At 43.9% G+C, this 18,588-nt stretch overlaps 1 protein-coding gene across 6 annotated transcripts in view; it reads right to left on the bottom strand.

Moving 5' to 3' along the window:
* Positions 1–18,588, bottom strand: part of CFI (complement factor I) — an 87,209-nt gene that overhangs the window by 52,287 nt on the left and 16,334 nt on the right. For 2 of the 6 annotated variants that reach the window (XM_042984038.1, XM_042984042.1), the window contains exons 1-4: positions 7,849–8,143; positions 6,397–6,511; positions 4,732–4,950; positions 2,928–4,038 (exon numbers count right to left, since the gene is read on the bottom strand). In XM_042984038.1, the coding sequence (XP_042839972.1) occupies positions 2,928–2,984 (57 nt within the window). In that variant the 5' untranslated portion in view covers positions 2,985–4,038; positions 4,732–4,950; positions 6,397–6,511; positions 7,849–8,143. Of the gene's footprint in view, positions 1–2,927; positions 4,039–4,731; positions 4,951–6,396; positions 6,512–7,848; positions 8,144–18,588 lie in introns of those variants that run through there. The other 4 variants (XM_042984039.1, XM_007098263.3, XM_042984041.1 and 1 more) reach the window with 4 other exon arrangements.

Here is an 18,588-nt window from a genome sequence, read left to right as displayed (position 1 = left end):
GCCAAAGTAATTTTGAAGAAGAAGACCAAAGCAGGAGGCATTACAATCCCAGACTTTAGCCTCTACTACAAAGCTGTAATCATCAAGACAGCATGGTATTGGCACGAAAACAGACACATAGACCAATGGAATAGAATAGAAACCCCAGAACTAGACCCACAAATGTATGGCCAACTAATCTTTGACAAAACCGGAGAGAACATCCAATGGAAAAAATACAGTCTGTTTAACAAATGCTGCTGGGAGAACTGACCAGCAACATGCAGAAGGTTGAAACTAGACCACTTTCTCACATCATTCACAAAAATAAACTCAAAATGGATAAAGGACCTGAATGTGAGACAGGAAACCATCAAAACCCTAGAGGAGAAAGCAGGAAAAGACCTCTCTGACCTCAGCCGTAGCAATCTCTTACTCGACACATCCCCAAAGGCAAGGGAATTAAAAGCAAAAATGAATTACTGGGACCTTATGAAGATTAAAAGCTTCTGCACAGCAAAGGAAACAACCAACAAAACTAAAAGGCAACCAACGGAATGGGAAAAGATATTTGCAAATGACATATCGGACAAAGGGCTAGTATCCAAAATCTATAAAGAGCTCACCAAACTCCACACCCAAAAAACAAATAACCCAGTGAAGAAATGGGCAGAAAACATGAATAGACACTTCTCTAAAGAAGACATCCGGATGGCCAACAGGCACATGAAAAGATGCTCAACATCACTCCTCATCAGGGAAATACAAATCAAAACCACACTCAGATATCACCTCACGCCAGTCAGAGTGGCCAAAATGAACAAATCAGGAGACTATGGATGCTGGAGAGGATGTGGAGAAACGGGAACCCTCTTGCACTGTTGGTGGGAATGCAAACTGGTGCAGCCACTCTGGAAAACAGTGTGGAGGTTCCTCAGAAAATTAAAAATAGACCTACCCTGTGACCCAGCAATAGCACTGCTAGGAATTTACCCAAGGGATACAGGAGTACTGATGCATAGGGGCACTTGTACCCCAATGTTTATAGCAGCACTCTCAACAATAGCCAAATTATGGAAAGAGCCTAAATGTCCATCAACTGATGAATGGATAAAGAAATTGTGGTTTATATACACAATGGAGTACTACATCGCAATGAGAAAGAACAAAATATGGCCCTTTGTAGCAACGTGGATGGAACTGGAGAGTGTGATGCTAAGTGAAATAAGCCATACAGAGAAAGACAGATACCATATGTTTTCACTCTTATGTGGATCCTGAGAAACTTAACAGAAACCCATGGGGAAGGGGAAGGAAAAAAAAAAAAAAAAAAGAGGTTAGAGTGGGAGAGAGCCAAAGCATAAGAGACTCTTAAAAACTGAGAACAAACTGAGGGTTGATGGGGGGTGGGAGGGAGGGGAGGGTGGGGGATGGGTATTGAGGAGGGCACCTTTTGGGATGAGCACTGGGTGTTGTATGGAAACCAATTTGACAATAAATTTCATATATTGAAAATATATATATATATTTTTCTTTATTCTAAAGTAACACATTTACTTGGTATTTTAAAAAATGAATAATGAATAAAACAGAATTAATGAATTCTTAAAATTCATGATAAATGTATGACAGAAAATAAAAATCACCAGTAATCTCATTACTTGGAAATACCAACTGTTATCTATTTGATATATACCCTCCAGAAACTTTTAAACTGCAATGTATTTCAGCAGCTACATGCGTTTATTTGTATGTGTGTGTACACATACACACAGATACATATATGTGTATATATTTTCTTCTGTAACAAAAATAAGATTTCAGTAAGGGCTTTTTTTCAATAAATATAAAATGCATCATTTTAATGGCTACATGATAGTTCATTTATAGATGCGCATTCATTTAATCAATTTCTTATCAATGAACACTTAATTTCCAGTTGTTCTCTATTACAAACATTTCATACATATTTTAGAAGTTACAAGAAACCTAAAGTATGTAAGGCTGGTCTTAGGTAGTTTTCCTTAAATATCTGCTTCTCTAAGCTGGTATTAAGACAAAACAATTTTTGTAAATCAATCCTGTTCCAAAATGCTTTGATCACTAAAGTAGGCAATCATCAGTTAATTGTCTAAAATATCTTAAACGTATCTAACCTTAATAGATGACCTTCTAACCTGGCTACAGTCTGTCATATCAATTTTAACTGCCCAAGTTCCCTACAAAGTCTCCACTCTAATCAAATGGATTTATTCATCTGGAGGAGACTAGTGCTTGGCTATCCTGCTAGCCTAGCACTTGCTGCTTTTTCCAGGTGAAAAGGGTGGAAATCACTCTCTTTCTCTTCACTGATCAAATCTAATCCAGAATTATGAATCCAGCTCATATCCCACTTGGTCCATAAACCCTTCCTGACTTCTTAGCAGGAAAGGATTTTCCCTCTCATTAAAGTCCCTTGGCACATGACATTTGTAACACTTATGGCAATTAAATGTCTTGAAACAGTTTCTTCTCAAGTGTTATTTAAATCTTGCTTATTATTTCCTCATTGTCATTTTTAAACCATCTTTCTACAACTGTACCAAAGGGCTATTGAAGGAAGAGACCAGACATGCTATTTGCCCAGAACTATACCTTACATGTGGAAGGAGTTTGGTAAATATTTATTGATTTAATATGATTACTGTAAATAACAGATCTATATTAGTAAAGTTCTCATTCAGTTCAATTTCTATGCACAGATAAGAGCACATGAAGAAAGCAATTTCTTAAAGCTCTTTCATCAAGATATTAACATAAAATCTTTGTTACTGACTATATACTGCACAGTTGGTATCTGAACTATGTAATCTGTAAGTCAATAATATCTCTAAGATTTTTCTTACATCTTTATAATACTTAAAATATCTACTTAAAATAGCTTATCTAATAAATATTGAGTTACTTACCTTGCAAAAACTTTTGTAGAAGCACAAAAATAACAAAGTAACATGAGCAAGCTTCATGCTGGAGGCTTTCAGGGTCTCTTCTCTACCCTGGATAGTCTTTTGAAATTTAATTTTTAACCTCTGAAAAAATATTTAAAAAGAGCAAGCCTCCTAGAGAGCTTTGTACTTTTGAACTCAGAGAATTTGGCTAAAATCCAAAGAGCTTTACCGTAACTGAAATCAAAAAAATTCTTCTCAGTAAACAGCTGAGGGAGGTGACCAATAGAAACTATGTTTCCTGTTGAGGAAACTGATTTCCCCACCTTGTTACTAGACAATGCCTCAATTCTGTTTTAGAGGGAAGACAGAAACTACATTGGAAGAAAATTTCTTATGTTTTTGGTAAAATAAAATTAGTGTTTTCCCTTAAGGTTGAAGACTAGGAGAGAAGTAAAAGTATATCACATTGAAAGCTATGATGAATACATTAAAAATCCTCAACAAAACAGTTCCTTTGCCATGCACTAGTTATGCTATGATCAAATTATATTCTCTGAGCATAGAAAACTTTTAAAAACAAGTATTCTTGCCCCAGCACCAACTATAGTGCAGGATTCATTTCTATTTGTGAAATAAACGTTAGGGTTCTCCTGAACCAGACATGAGACAGAGGTTGAGGTACAAAGATGCTTATTAGTAATTAGCTCCTGTGAAAGGAAGAGAGGAGAAACAGGAGTGAGCAGAGAGAAAAGTCGGACTGCAATGCAGGTTTAACAAAGCCTTGGTCAACTCATGGAGAGCTCTGGAGTGATTGTGGCACTGTCTCTGGGTCAGGTGGAAATGGCTAGACCATTAAACCCTGCCTTGCTCAGTCATCTGGTGTGGGCTGTCCAGGAAAGCCATCCCTTTAGGTGAGGCAGTTCTCTGTGAGGCAGACCCTGAAGGATCTGACATTTAGTTGTCATCAGAAGTGTCTGCTGATCACACTCTTTGCAGCTAGGCAGCAAAACCTTCTATGAAGTGGTATCTAGAAAACTCATCTCCCTGTCTTTCAGAGTCCACCATTTTGCACCCTTAGTTACCATATATGCTCCAAGAGTAGCTTCTTCAAAATCATAGTAGGCCTTTCATCCTGAAGGAAAATTTAGAAGAGGGAGGTGGTCAGAAAAGCTACAGCCTGGCCCTGATCTTGAGGCTGCAGTTGATGATACTTCACCTTCTGTCTCTTTCCTATCCTTTCTAGATTCCCTTCACTCTGAGCTTCTACCTCTGCCAGCCTCCGTTGTTTACCTAATGTCATGACTCACAAACTTCCTGGAGTGCTCTGGGCCCCTGGTTGCCATCTCCTTCTCAGACCATAGTTGCTGTTTCTATCCTTTTACTGTCATAAGAGGCACCCAAGTAGCTCATGTGGTTCCATACATATTCCTCCCTTCCCTCGTTGTATACCAGACAGTTACCTCTGCCAACATAGTGACTTCTTGTGTCTTGTCCCTAGACACAAGAAGCCCAATGTGCACCAGAAAGAAGACTTAGCTAGTAATTCATTGGATTCTTGCTGTGCCTCTTGGCAAAAGTATGCTTCCTTTGGGGAACAAGACCCCTAACCCTACAGAGTCTACACCTGTGGAGACAGGAAGCACAAAGCCCCCAGTTGGTTATTGGGAGTGACAGTAAGTGTGGTCATTTCTTCTTCCATTCCTTGGCTCCCAGACCACCATCTTCTATTGGGGATACAATGCTAGATGAAGGTCTTTGATTCAATGCATATACTACTTCCTGGAGGATGGCATCCAGTTCTAGGAGTATTGCCTTTAAATATCACCTCAGTCCTGCGTTCAGCAGGCTGCTCCAATGCTCCATAAGGCTGCCAGCTTCCAAGCGGTGCAGTAGATGATGTGGCCAGTGAATTGCATGGTCACTGACCCACTCTCACATTTCCTTTGCTGTCAGGTGGGTCCCATCGTCTGACAGGATGTTACATGGAATCCTTTGTTGGAAGATTAAATACTCTGAAATTCTTTGGATTATCTCAGCTGAGGCCCTGTAGGCAGGAAAGGCACATCCTCAACCTGGAATATATGTCTACTCCTGTGACAATGTACCACTGGCCCTTTAAAGATTGAAGGGACCAACTGAGTCAGTTTACCACCAAGTGGCTAGTTGGAGACCTTGATGAACTGTGCCATCTTATGGACTCAGCATTGGTCTCTGTTGCTGTCAGATTGGACATTTGTTGATGGGAGCAGCTAAATAAATCTTAGTGGGCCCGTGATATTTGGCCTCATCGCTAGCCTCCATCTCTGTTACAATGGCCACTTTATTCTTGTGCCCATTGTGCTAGCACTGGGGTGGCTGATGACTGAGACTGGCTGATACCAATTGGTTGAGCCATTTTGTTGGTTATTAAGTACCTTTTCTCTGGCAGATGTTCTCTAGTGGGTATTAACATATGATACAAAGATTTCTATACTTCACCCCATTTCTACATCCACATATCTCCACACCAGATTTTCTTGTTCTTAATCTTTGAATATTTTTTATTCTAGGAAAAAAGATGGCCAGGCAATCACTATTACCTGTGATTCCACATACAGTCTAGCTTTGGACCACTTATTTTGTCACACAAAGTGGGTGACCAGGTATATCACCTGAAGCTCTGCCCATTGTTGAGGACACTCCCTTACCACTGTCTTTCAAAGCCAGTCCTAAGTATGGCTGTCATGTGGCTGCTGTCTATTTTCAGCTTGTGCCTACATACTGAGCCAACCCATCTGTAAACCAAACACAAGTTTTTCCCTCCTCCTGGTCATACTGGAATCCATATAGAGCCATAGGTATGAGCTGAGGGAGGTGCTTGGGTGCAACAGTTTGCATTAGGCAGGGAGGGAGAAATCCAAGTTACCAGTTCATGCAGTTTGCTTGTGCCCTTGGTCCTATTTGCATTTGGTTCTGGATGTGACACTTCCATTTTATAATACATTTTTGCTAGGTCTGCTCAAACTTACACTTTGCGGGTCTGTTAGAACCCAGCTCATAATGGGCATTCTGGTCATGTGATGACATAGTGTCCAATGTTCAGTAATTCCACACTTACCAGGGTCCAGTAGTACACAAATTGTTTCTCAAAAAGAGTGTAATTCTCTGCTGCAGATGGCATGGCCTTGCTCCAGAACACCAGGGTCCTCTATTGTAATTCTCTCACTGGTTCTTCCTCAAACATTACACAATGTTTTCCCCCACCATTGACACTTCCAACACCATAGGGTTTGCCAGATCATTGCAGAAATCTTTCCTGCTCTGGCAGCCTGAGCAGTATTCCTGTGTTTTGTGCTGCCTTCTTTGTGAAGGGCAGTTCAAGATGAAATCATTTGTCTTTTACTTTAGAGAAGATATCCTGGCAAGTTCCTAAGCACAGGCCTTGTCTCCCACCCTCTGGAGCGTATGTGTCTTATCAAGGCATTCAGCATGGTCACCACCTCTTGCTTACCTGATCTGACCAAGGTAATGCCATCAATGTAGTGGAACAATGTGATGTTTTAAAGGAAGTCCAAATGATCCAGATATCTTCAGACTTTATTATGACAGAAGATGGGAGATAAGACCTATGGAAAAATTATAAATGTAGATTGTTGCTCATCCCATGTGAACACAAACTGCTTCTGTCTTTTCTGTTTAAAATATTTACAGTGGTTTAAGTTTTCTTGACCAAATTCTTATTGATACACTTTAAAATAGTGCTAAAACTAGAATCAAGGTTGTTATCTCAAAAAGAAATTCAATTGGAACAAATAATAAACCTTAGGTACGGGGTGGAATTTCTAAGTTTATGAAGAAAAAAGAAAAAAACAAAAAAAGAAAAATATCAAAATTATATTAAAATTTTTTACAACAAAAGCACTGAAAAATGTGAACTAAGCATACAACTCAGGATAGCATTAAAAAAAAAACACAATAAAATGAATCAAAAGTGAGAGAAAGGAAATAATAAAGACATAAACAATAGTAAATAAGCCAAGCAAAAAATTAGCAAATTTGATATCTAAAGCAGTGAATCATTTTGAGAAATTAAAAAAAGAGAGGCTAAAACAATTTTTATTTTATTTTTTTAGTGTTTGTTTTTGAGAGAGGGAGAGAGAGCACATGAGCAGGGGAGAAGCAGAGATAGGGGGACAGAGGAAAGATCCTCTGTGCTGACAGCAGAGAGCCTGATGTGGGTGATGTGGCCTCGATCTCAGGAACCGTGAGAATGACCTGAGCTGAAGTCTGATGCTTAACCAACTGAGCCACCCAGGTGCCAGAGACTAAAACAATTTTAAGAGAAAAGCTATTGAAGTGGAAAATTTTAGGGGGCTAACAATGTTATGCCCAGAATTCGTGATCCCCAAAGACCACCAGGGAGCCGAGTCCGATGCAAAAGCAAAAGAGCCTTTATTCGAGCTAGCTCGAGCTCAATCCCCTACCTGCACCGATGCAGCGGTGAGATACCAGGGAGAGCGAGTGAGTTTCAAAAGGACAAAGGTTTTATTGGGGCCTAGGGGCAGTAGGTGAGGTAATGGCTATGGCCTCAGCCGATTGGCTGGGGAAGGGTCCGAGTCCTGTTAGGCAGGTGAGGGGGCAGTTACTCAAGGGGAGGAGGCGAGGTCAAGGTGAAGGACACAGAACAAGATGGAGTCGGCTGGCGTAGGCCCGCCCTTTCATTCCCCCCTTGTCATGTAGGTTAGGGACCCAATCATGGGACCGGCTGCATTTATGGTGACAAGGGGAACAGAGTTTGGAGGTTTACGCAAAGTTCTGGGAAGCAAGTGTCCCTGGGGTGGCTCTGGAAGGTCTGATTAAGTATTGTCCCCGAGCTGGTGTCTATGATCTGCCAGGTGATGTTTTGGGGGGCATGGGGACTCCCAGCAGCATGAGCAATGACAAGCAGAGTTAACAGAGTTACCAATATTAGGTGGGTCGAATGCGCTGTAGCTTGAGCTTGAGCGGGTTGTGTTGGTCCCGACTGACGGCCCATCACGTGACGAAGTCCTTCCGGATCGAGGAGGGGTCCGCTGGCCGAACGTGGGTGTGATGGACCCAGGTCGCAATGCCGTCTACTTTGAGAGCGGTGGGGTTTGTCAGCACCACGATGTAGGGTCCCTTTCAGCGCGGCTCGAGAGTCTCTCGGTGGTGCCTCTTGACATAGACCCAGTCTCCCGGCCTGTACTGATAAGGTGTCGGGGTCGGGCCAGCCTCGTAGATGGCACGGAGGCGCGGCCAAATGTCCTCGTGCGCCCTCTGGAGCCCTCTCAAGGAAAGAAAAAGTTCTTGATCTTTAAACTCAGTAATAAGTTCAGCTCGAAGGCTGGGAATAACAGGGGGTGGCCTGCCAAACATGATCTCGTAGGGAGTAAAACCCAGAGTGTAAGGAGTGTTTCTAACCCGGTAAAGGGCGTACGGTAGGAGAGTCACCCAGTCCCCGCCAGTCTCCGTGGTTAATTTGGTAAGGGTCTCTTTTAGGGTTCTATTCATTCTTTCTACCTGTCCTGAGCTCTGGGGCCTATGAGCACAATATAATTTCCAGTTTTCCCCCACCGCCTTGGCTACTGCCTGTGTTACCTGCGAGATAAAAGCTGGTCCATTGTCTGATCCTACCATGGCAGGAAAACCATACCTGGGTAAGATGTCTTCTAGTAGCTTCTTAACCACCGTCTGAGCCGTTTCATGCTTGGTTGGGTATGCCTCCACCCAGCCAGAGAAGGTGTCTGTAAATACTAAAAGATATTTATAACCATACTTTCCTGGTTTGACTTCAGTGAAGTCGACTTCCCATTGGGCTCCTGGTCTGGTGCCTCTGAGCCTGGTTCCTTTTTTATTTGATGTGGCTCTCGCGTTGGTGAGTTGGCAGGTCTTGGAGGCAGATACACCTTGCTCTATTTTGGTGTCCTGTTGGTGAATCTTGATTCCGGCATGTCGGATTAAGTCTTTTAATTTTCAGGCCCCCATGTGAGTAGACCGATGCATGTGCTCTAATATTGAGACTCTGAGCCGGTCTGGCAGCATGAGCTCCTTGTTAGGTATATACCACCATCCATTTATCTCCTGGGCCATGGGGAGTTTCTTGATCCGCTGTAACTCCTCCTGGGAGTATTTGGGCTGGTCTGGTAAAACTGGGTCTCCCAGGTCCGGTAGTTGTATGGTCATGGTGGGGACTGAAGTAAGGGCTACTGCCTTGGCTGCCTGGTCAGCCTTTCGATTACCTCTAGCTACTGGGTTATCAGCTTTTTGGTGCCCTTGGCAGTGGATAATGGCTAGCTTGGCAGGAAGCCATAGGCCGTAAGCAGGTTAAGTATCTCCTGCTTATTTTTTATAGTCCGTCCTTCTGCCGTCAGTAACCCCCTCTCCTGATAAATTGCCTCATGCATATGAGCTGTGGCAAATGCATAACGGCTGTCTGTGTAGATGTTAAGCTGTTTTCCAGCTCCCAGCATCAGCGCCTTGGTGAGGGCTATGAGCTCTGCTTGCTGGGCTGACGTTCCGGAGGGTAGAGCCTTTGCCCATACGGTGTCTGTTTTGGTGACCACCGCTGCACCTGCATACCTGTGTCCGTCTCGCACAAAGCTGCTGCCATCAGTGAACCAAGTAGCCTCGGCATCGGGGAGGGGCCGGTCGGTCAGGTCCGTCTGGAATCCATGTACTTGTTCCAGGATTCCCGCACAGTCATGTAATGGAGCACCTAGGTCAGGGTCGGGCAGCAGGGTTGCAGGATTGAGGGCTGCACTGGGGTGGAACCGCACTCATGGAGGGTTGAGTAGGAGGCTCTGGTAATGAGTCACATGTGTGTTGCTCATCCATCTATCAGGAGGCTGTTTCAGGACCCCTTCAATGGCGTGTGGGGTTGTGATCCAGATCTCCTGTCCTAGGGTCAGTTTGTCTGCGTCCTTAACTAGGAGTGCTGTTGCCGCAATAATTCTTCGGCATGGCGGCCAGCCGGCAGCCACTGGGTCTAGTTTCTTGGACATGTAAGCCACTGGGCGGTTCCAGGGGCCTAAGGTTTGAGTTAGAACCCCTTTTGCTATTCCCTTATGTTCATCTACAAAGAGGTGGAAGGGCTTCATAATGTCTGGTAGGCCCAGGGCTGGGGCACTTAGGAGGGCCTTTTTTAACTGATTAAAGGCAGTTTCTTCTTTTTCAGTCCATTTAAATGTTTTCCCCTCTTTGGTAGCTTCATATAGGAGCCTGGCGATCTCAGCAAAACCTGGAACCCAGAGGCGGCAGTAGCCGGCTGATCCTAGGAATTCCCTCACTTCTCTTCGGGAGGTGGGAGTAGGGATCTTTAGGACAGTTTCTTTTCTGGCATCTGATAACCGCCGCTGTCCGCCCTCCAGGGTATATCCCAGGTAACTTACCCTCTCCCTGCATATCTGAGCCTTCTTCGCGGATGCCCGGTACCCTAAGGCCCCCAGGGTAGCCAGCAGGTCCTGGGTCCCTCGTTCACAGTCTTTGGCCGTGTTGGCAGCAATCAGGATGTCATCTACGTACTGTAGAAGGGTGAGGCCAGGGTGCTCCTTTCTGTACTCACCCAGGTCCTCATGTAGTGCCTCGTCGAAGATGGTGGGTAAATTTTTGAATCCCTGAGGTAGCCGTGTCCAGGTGAGTTGCCCACTGTAGCCCTCCTCCGGATCATGCCACTCGAAGGCGAACAAGGGTTGGCTCTGGGGTGCCAGCGGCAGACTGAAGAAGGCGTCCTTTAAATCTAGTACAGTATACCAGACCCCGGAGGGCGCCAAGGAGCTCAAGAGAGTATATGGGTTGGGAACAGCTGGGTGTATGTCCGCGACCCTCTTATTTACTTCCCGGAGGTCTTGTACCGGTCGGTAGTCATTTGTGTGAGGCTTTTTGACCGGCAGTAGGGGGGAGTTCCAGGCAGACTGGCAAGGAACTAGTACCCCTAGGCTTCGTAGTCTCCGGATGTGTGGCTGGATCCCCTTCCAGGCCTCCTGAGACATGGGGTATTGTTTGATCCTTACCGGACTCTCTCCTGGCTTGAGCTCTACCAGGACTGGGGTCCTGTGAGCGGCTAGTCCCATTTCCCCTGTCTCTGCCCAAACAGAGGGGAATTCTTGTAGCCATGTGTCTATATTATCCTCTCTCGGGAGCGCCTCCTGGTGGAGAAGGTATTCATCCTCCAGTTTCATGGTCAGGACCTGGATGGGTGGCCCTTGCCATCGGTGACCTGAGGCCCCCCTTGTCTGAAAGTTATCTGAGCTCCAATCTTGGTCAGTAAGTCCCGTCCTAGCAGCGGGTAGGGGCATTCTGGTATTACCATAAAGGAGTGGGATACCTGGCCCGTTCCCAAATCTACTGTTCTTTGGGTAGTCCATGAATACTGGCTCATACCAGTTGCCCCTTGTACCCAGGACTTCTTGCTGGCTAGTTTTCCTTGTGGGGTGTGGAGGACCGAATGTTGTGCTCCGGTGTCGACAAGGAAGTCAACAGGGGTCCCCTCCACTTTAAGAGTTACCCTGGGTTCGGGGAGACGGTCCAAACCCCGACTCCCCTAATTACTTAGTTCATCTAGCTCTAGGACTTTTACTCGATCAGTCTTGCTTCCCTTCCCGCCAGCCCTTTTTGGACAATCTTGGGCCCAATGCCCTATCTCCTTGCAGTATGCGCACTGATCCTTCTGCAGCCTCTGCTTCCCCCCTTTGGTGGTTCCTTTACCTTTTCTTGCGTCGTCTGCCAGCTGCCGGAGAGAGCGGTCTCGTTCCTCGGGGAAGTCAGCAGTGATAGCTAGTAGTATTCTGGCCAGGTCTCGAGTCTGCTTACTGCTGGCAGCCGCCATGGCGCGAGCCTGCTTGTCCTCAGGAGGCTCCCGGTTATTATATACCTCTTCGGCTACCACCAGTAAGTCCTGCAGACTTTTTTCTCCTAGTCTATCTATTTTCTGTAATTTTCTCCTAATGTCTATGGCTGATTGGTTTACAAAGGCCATGATAACAGCTGCCTTGCCTTCCGGAGCCTCTGGATCCATGGGGGTATAGGTACGGATTGCCTCCATGATCCGTTCTAAAAAGGCAGCTGGAGATTCATCTTTTCCCTGTTGTACATTTCCTACCTTGGCCAAATTGGTTGGCTTTCTAGCAGCCATTCGGAGACCCCCCATTAGAGTCTGGCGGTAGACCTGGAGCCTCTCCTTACCTTCTGCCGTGTTGAAATCCCACTGGGGCCGAGTTAAGGGGAAGGAGGCATCTATCTGAGCCTGGATGGTGGTGGGATTACCGTCTATGCCCGGAACTAGTTTTCGGGCCTCATTGAGGATTCTTTCTCTTTCTTCAGTCGTGAACAGGACCTGCAAAAGCTGCTGGCAATCGTCCCACGTGGGCTGATGGGTAAAAAGAACAGAGTCTAATAAATCAATAAGCCCTGCCGGTTTCTCGGAAAACTTAGGATTCTGAGCTTTCCAATTGTAGAGGTCATTAGTGGCGAAAGGCCAATAGTGATGGGGCTGATTCCCCTCCGCATCTGGGGGTTCGGTGGCTCGCAGGGGCAGAATAGTGGAGTTGGCGGCGGAGGCTGATTGCTCCTTCTGAGCCCTTTGTCTGGTAAAGGGCGGGCTTCCCACTGGAGCGTTTCCGCCTCCCGCTCTCGGAACAGCGTCTGCCTCCCCTGGAGGGGGAGGATGGTGTTCTTCCGGCATCCCAGAGGAGTTATACGGGGGAGGAAAAATTAATTCTTCTTCAGTACCCCCCTGTAGGACAGGGTAGAGGGGTGCTGAAGGCTGGGTAAGACTTTTCTTCTTTGTCCCCTGCAAAGCAAGAATGGGTTTTGGCTCCGGAGGGATCGGGGCTAGGAAGGGCTTAAGCCAAGAGGGTGGGTCTTCTACCAGGTCCTGCCAAGTGATAATGTAAGGGAGCTGATCAAGATGGCCCGTCTTAGGCCGAGACATGATACTCCTGACTTGGTGGATGGTAGGGAGGTCGAAGATCCCCTCTGGTGGCCATCCGACAAGTTGGCCACTCGCTAGAACAAAAAAACTGCCACCGACCCTTTCAGACTTCCACACTGAGGTTGTTAGCTCTTCCCCTCACATCCTTAAAGTGATCAATCATAATACTTAGAGGAGTAGTCTGAGTCTGTCCCATAACGTCCGTCCAGTAAGTCCACAAAACAAAACAGAGAAACACAAAAACAGACAAACAGAGGGCCCCTAGAGTCTTCCAACTCCATGGAAGCAAAACTGAAAGCTAGCTTAGACATTTGAGGGGATTCCACGTCCCTCCAAAACCGATGAGGGGATTCCACGTCCCTCCAAAGACGACGGCCTCACGCCGACCAGCGGGAGCAACCCGCCTCATCTCAGACCTTTGAGGGGTCTCCCTCCTCCAGAAGGGAGAATCGGAATGTCTTCCGAAACTCCCGGCCCGTGGTCCTCCAGTGCGTCCACTTAGACCGCGTCGGGCACTACCAGAATTAAATGAGCTCACACAGAAAAGACAGAACAAACAGACAGACACTAACCGTGGCCAGTCAGGCTCTCCGGGTCGGGGGTCCCTCGGGGGTCTTGGGGATCCCGGGCCGAGCCCCCAAATGTTATGCCCAGAATTCGTGATCCCCAAAGACCACCAGGGAGCCGAGTCCGATGCAAAAGCAAAAGAGCCTTTATTCGAGCTAGCTCAAGCTCAATCCCCTACCTGCACCGACGAGCTCAATCCCCTACCTGCACCGACCGCAGCGGTGAGATTCCAGGGAGAGAGAGCGAGTTTCAAAAGGACAAAGGTTTTATTGGGGGCTAGGGGCAGTTGGTGAGGTAATGGCTATGGCCTCAGCCAATTGGCTGGGGAAGGGTCCGAGTCCTGTTAGGCAGGTGAGGGGGGGGGGTTACTCAAGGGGAGGAGGCGCGGTCAAGGTGAAGGACACAGAACAAGATGGAGTCAGCCGGCGTAGGCCCGCCCTTTCAACAACATCCATTTGTATTCATAATAGGTTCCCAATTTTCTTTGTGGAATTATCTTTCTTCTATTATGGGTTGTTTTGGTGGGAGAGTAATTCTAGTCACCTGCTTTCCAAAATGGAAGTTAAGAAATCCATTCCCTTTTACAGACCAGGTATTGATCAAAGAATCTTTCTCCCTGGTGTTTGGATCCTGAGTTAAATGACAGGAGAACAGAAGAACCAATTGGGAATTCTTTACTAAAGCAGCAACAACAGCAGCAGCCTTGTACCCGTCAGACGTTTTAGCTGTTAGTTGTAAGACAAGTTTCCTGTGATTTCTTTTGGCCTTCCTGAGTATCCTTACTTGCTAAGCCTAGTTTGTAGCCTCCTATCAATAGTGTGAATATCCTATTATCTTCCAAATGAATTTTCTTTTACTATAGTTAACCAGAGTTGGTCTGGAGGCTTGTCACTTAGAACCTTAAGTGATAAAGGCATGTGCAACTTATCAAATAATCTGAAGATTTGGATAAAACTTTCAAGGAAAGAAAATTCAAATAAATTAATAGCCAAGAAGAAATAGAAAAGTTAAAGATTTTAAGACACTAAATGTCTTAAGACAAAGACACTAAGTTTTACTAACTTTCTTAGGAAAGATTATTCCTCTGTTATTTAAACTTTTCCACAACACAGAAAAAGATGGAAAGTTCTCCAAATTATTAGCAATGGTTTGCCCTCTGAGCCTTTGTCTGCCTTCAGGCCTCTCGGCAGCGACACCTCACCTCTTCTTAGAGGTGAGGATGTACCAGCTGTCAAAAGGCAAAACAAAACAAAACCAAACCAACAACAACAACAACAAAAAACAAAACAAAAAGCCTCCTTAAACTTTAAATTTCCTTGGGGCGCCTGGGTGGCTCAGTCGGTTAAGCGTCTGACTTCGGCTCAGGTCACGATCTCGCGGTATGTGAGTTCGAGCCCCGCGTTGGGCTCTGTGCTGACTGCTCAGAGCCTGGAGCCTGTTTCAGATTCTGTGCCTCCCTCTCTCTCTGACCCTCCCCCGTTCATGCTCTATCTCTCTCTGTCTCAAAAATAAATAAACGTTAAAAAAAAAAAAACTTTAAATTTCCTCACTGGTTCCACAGGAAGAAATTAACAATGGTAAACTTTTAAGAAAACACAGATAAAATATTATTAAGATAGGCATGTCTTTTAAATTATAAAACTTTATTCTACTAAGGTTGAGATGAATGGAATTTTAAAAGTATACTGGTATAAGGTTAAAATTCCACTTTTCTCTCTGTTCAAAAAACAAAGTTTCTTGTACTGTTCTGCTCTTGATAAGACAATATAAACAAAGGTTTTTTTTGTTTTTTTTTTGTTTTTTTTTTTTTCTCCTTGCCAAAAAACCAAAGCTTTAGGTTTCATCTTTATCAGGTCTTTGATTGCTTAGGTAAAACTTCTCAATGTTAAAGGAACTAGGTTTTGCTAACAACTATATAATGCTATACATTTGCCTTTAGGGTCTTTTATTGCCACGTTGGTTAAATAAATAAAATGTTAAGATTTATAATGATTTGTAATCCTATTTAGGATATGCTTTATAATAACTTCCTAAGGTTATCACAAACTTCCCAGAATTTAAATGGTAAGTAAAACATTTAATATTTAAACTAATTTAAATTTGTTAGCTCTGTCTTTAAAGTTATCAACATTAAATATAAAACTTTATTCTACGAAGATGTACTAGGTCGAATAAATCACTGGGTTGAATAAACTCACATTATCTCTGTTCCAATCTGTTAACAAAAGGATGACTTAAAGTAATGGTTAACTTTGTTTTGAAAGGCACAGCTTTGAATCCAAATGACAGCCCTGCCTTAGTTTAAAGCTAGGTTCTCTTTTCTGCTTATTATGGATCTTTGATAAGAAATACAATTGCTGAGAAGTCTGTTTTGCTTGCTGTTTGCTATGAGCATTGTGAGACCTTTCCTGATTGTAACCCGCTGTAGAATGGGCTGTAAAACTTCCTAAATGTAGTCTGATAGGTAATGGAATGAGTGATTGTATACAAACTAACCGGCATTTCTCGCTTCTGTAAACCTGCCTGCTTAGCACATTCCTCACCTACCCCCTTCCCCCTTTCTTCCTCCTGCCACAAGTAAAAAACCTCCCAAACCTCCCCTGTGCTATTTGTCTCTGTCTATAAAAACGCTATACCAACCCTATTCGTGGCCTCTTGTGTCACCGGCGACGAGTGCGCAGAGGACCAGGTTCGAACCTGCAATAAACGACCCTTGCCGCTTGGCTTTGACTTACGACTCTGGTGGTCTTTTGTGGGAGGTTTTGGAACTTCAGGCATTACAGTTTGCCTCATAGTTTTTCATGGGTAATTGTTAAGATAGCTTTCAATGTCTTTAGTAACCTAAAACGTTAAAGTTTTGCTTGCATGATAAATTAATATTAAATTCATTGGATAGCTAATGAGATAAAAAGCTAAAGCACTAATTACTAGATGTAGGTCTGTGCTTTTGACTTGTTGCAAAAAACTCAGGATATTTGAACTGTTATAAAACATGCCTTGTGCTGAATGGATTCATAAGTTTGCCCTTCAAGAAAATTCTGATAAAACATAGAGTTCACAATTGGTAACTACTTAGTTTTCACTGGAGACTAAGGTTTCTAAGAGTTAAAATTTTGCTACATGAAGTTAAAACTGCTAAAAATAAGAAAAGCAACTCTATATGTAGAAAAGTAGGAGATATAAAAGAAAGATATAAGAAATGGAAATATATTTTTATTAAAAGTTAAAAAAAAAAAAGAAAGTAATTTTGTCCTAAATGAGAGCTGGTTATTTGGAGAGAAATGGCTTGGGACAAAATCTAAATGCAAAAAAAAGTGATAGAAAGTTCATGAAGAAAAATCTTTAAAAAGAAATTTTATGTGTAGTCAACCCAAACTAAAGTTAAAATAAACGGATTTTAAAAGTATACAAGGTTAAGATTAAAATTCCTCCTCCTTTAATCCAAAGTCTGGGGAAATGATGGCAAAACCCTTGGTGCCGGCCTCCAAATCCTCCACATTTGTGTTGTTCCTGTTTAGCAGAGGAATGGATGCCTATGTCATATGAAAGATGGAGAATATGTAAAGGGCTTTTACTAAGATACATGGGAGCCATTTTACTAAACTTAGCCCTTTGCATGTCTCAAATGGATATCCACATGGCTAAAACATTATTTATATAAACATTACTGAAAAAGACAGGGGAACAGACCTTAACTTGAGCCCTTTAGCCCCCTTCCTCAAATGCCAATGATCAATATGTAAGTTACCACTGAACAAAAATAAAATTAATGCATCCTACGATAACCACAGAAAAAATACATTTTTATTAATGATAATAAATAAGCAAACAAATAAATATAATTTTACCATAAAGGGTAAAACAACAAAACAACACACCGTTTTAAGTTGTCTTACTTAAGCCTTGGTTGGAATTATCCATTCCTTATAATCCACAAGGCCAAACAATTATAAAATGAGCATATATTACGCTCAAAAACCTATTAAAAAACAAAAAGGGGGAGATACCCCTGGCTGTCTGCATTACAACCTCAGCTCCTTCTTGATCATGCTATGATTACTCTTAACTTTTTAAATCTTTTTTTTTTTTTTAATTTTTTTTTTTAACGTTTTATTTATTTTTGAGACAGAGAGAGACAGAGCATGAACGGGGGAGGGGCAGAGAGAGAGGGAGACACAGAATCGGAAGCAGGCTCCAGGCTCTGAGCCATCAGCCCAGAGCCCGACGCGGGGCTCGAACTCACGGACCGCGAGATCGTGACCTGAGCTGAAGTCGGCCGCTTAACCGACTGAGCCACCCAGGCGCCCCTTAACTTTTTAAATCTTAATCCTCAAGGACTAACTGCAGTTGAGTGACATTCTTCAGAATAAGATAAACCCTCTCACCCTATGGTGCTATGCAAAACACCTGAAGGGGGGCCCACACGGACTGGGCCCATGAAACTTCTCACCTGGGGTCGAGGACATGCTTGTGTTCTTTCAGATTCCAGACTTCTGTGGGTTCCCTCACTTTTGGTAAAGCCTTACCATGGCATCATGGAGACCCCCAGAATATCTTCCAGTAAGCCAGAACATCCAGAAAATGACTCTGAGTAAACGGCCACTGGCCCCCTTCTTCAAGATGGAACAAGCCTCTTGATGGACTCATCCTGAAGCCACTCTACAAACGCCAAGTCCTTGCTCCTAACATAACATGGGGAAGCCTTGAATGCCTGTCTAACCAGGCCAGCATTCTCTTACAACAGAATGATATTGCATATACCCTTAATTTGCATCTGATGGCCATGATTTCTGCCATTAACAAAAATTCAATATGTGTAAGCCTGATTATACTCCTTGCCCTCATTTGTCCAGGCCAAGCTCAATGTCCATATTGGCCTCATCTCCTTAAAACACCTATGTTTGACAGCATAACACTCCTAGCCTGGGATATTCCTATTAGCAATGATGATAGAGTTCATGGAAGGAGCCAGTCTTAACCTACCCTTCCAAACTGAACAAGAGCAAGAAAGGTAATCCCTGAATACTCTGTAAGCGCAGATGGGCCACCTATATGCTTTGGAACAGGCGACCACTGTGTTACATTTCATTCACAGGCATGGATAGCAAAAAAAATTGTACTTACTACAGGGAGTCTCCATGAGAAGTCAAAAAATTACATACAATCACCCTCCTAAATTGCCTCAAT

This window comes from Panthera tigris, chromosome B1, assembly GCF_018350195.1.
Source record: "Panthera tigris isolate Pti1 chromosome B1, P.tigris_Pti1_mat1.1, whole genome shotgun sequence".
Lineage (NCBI taxonomy): Eukaryota > Metazoa > Chordata > Mammalia > Carnivora > Felidae > Panthera > Panthera tigris.
Note: the sequence above shows the minus strand (reverse complement) of the source record. Positions and strands in the feature narration are given on the sequence as shown.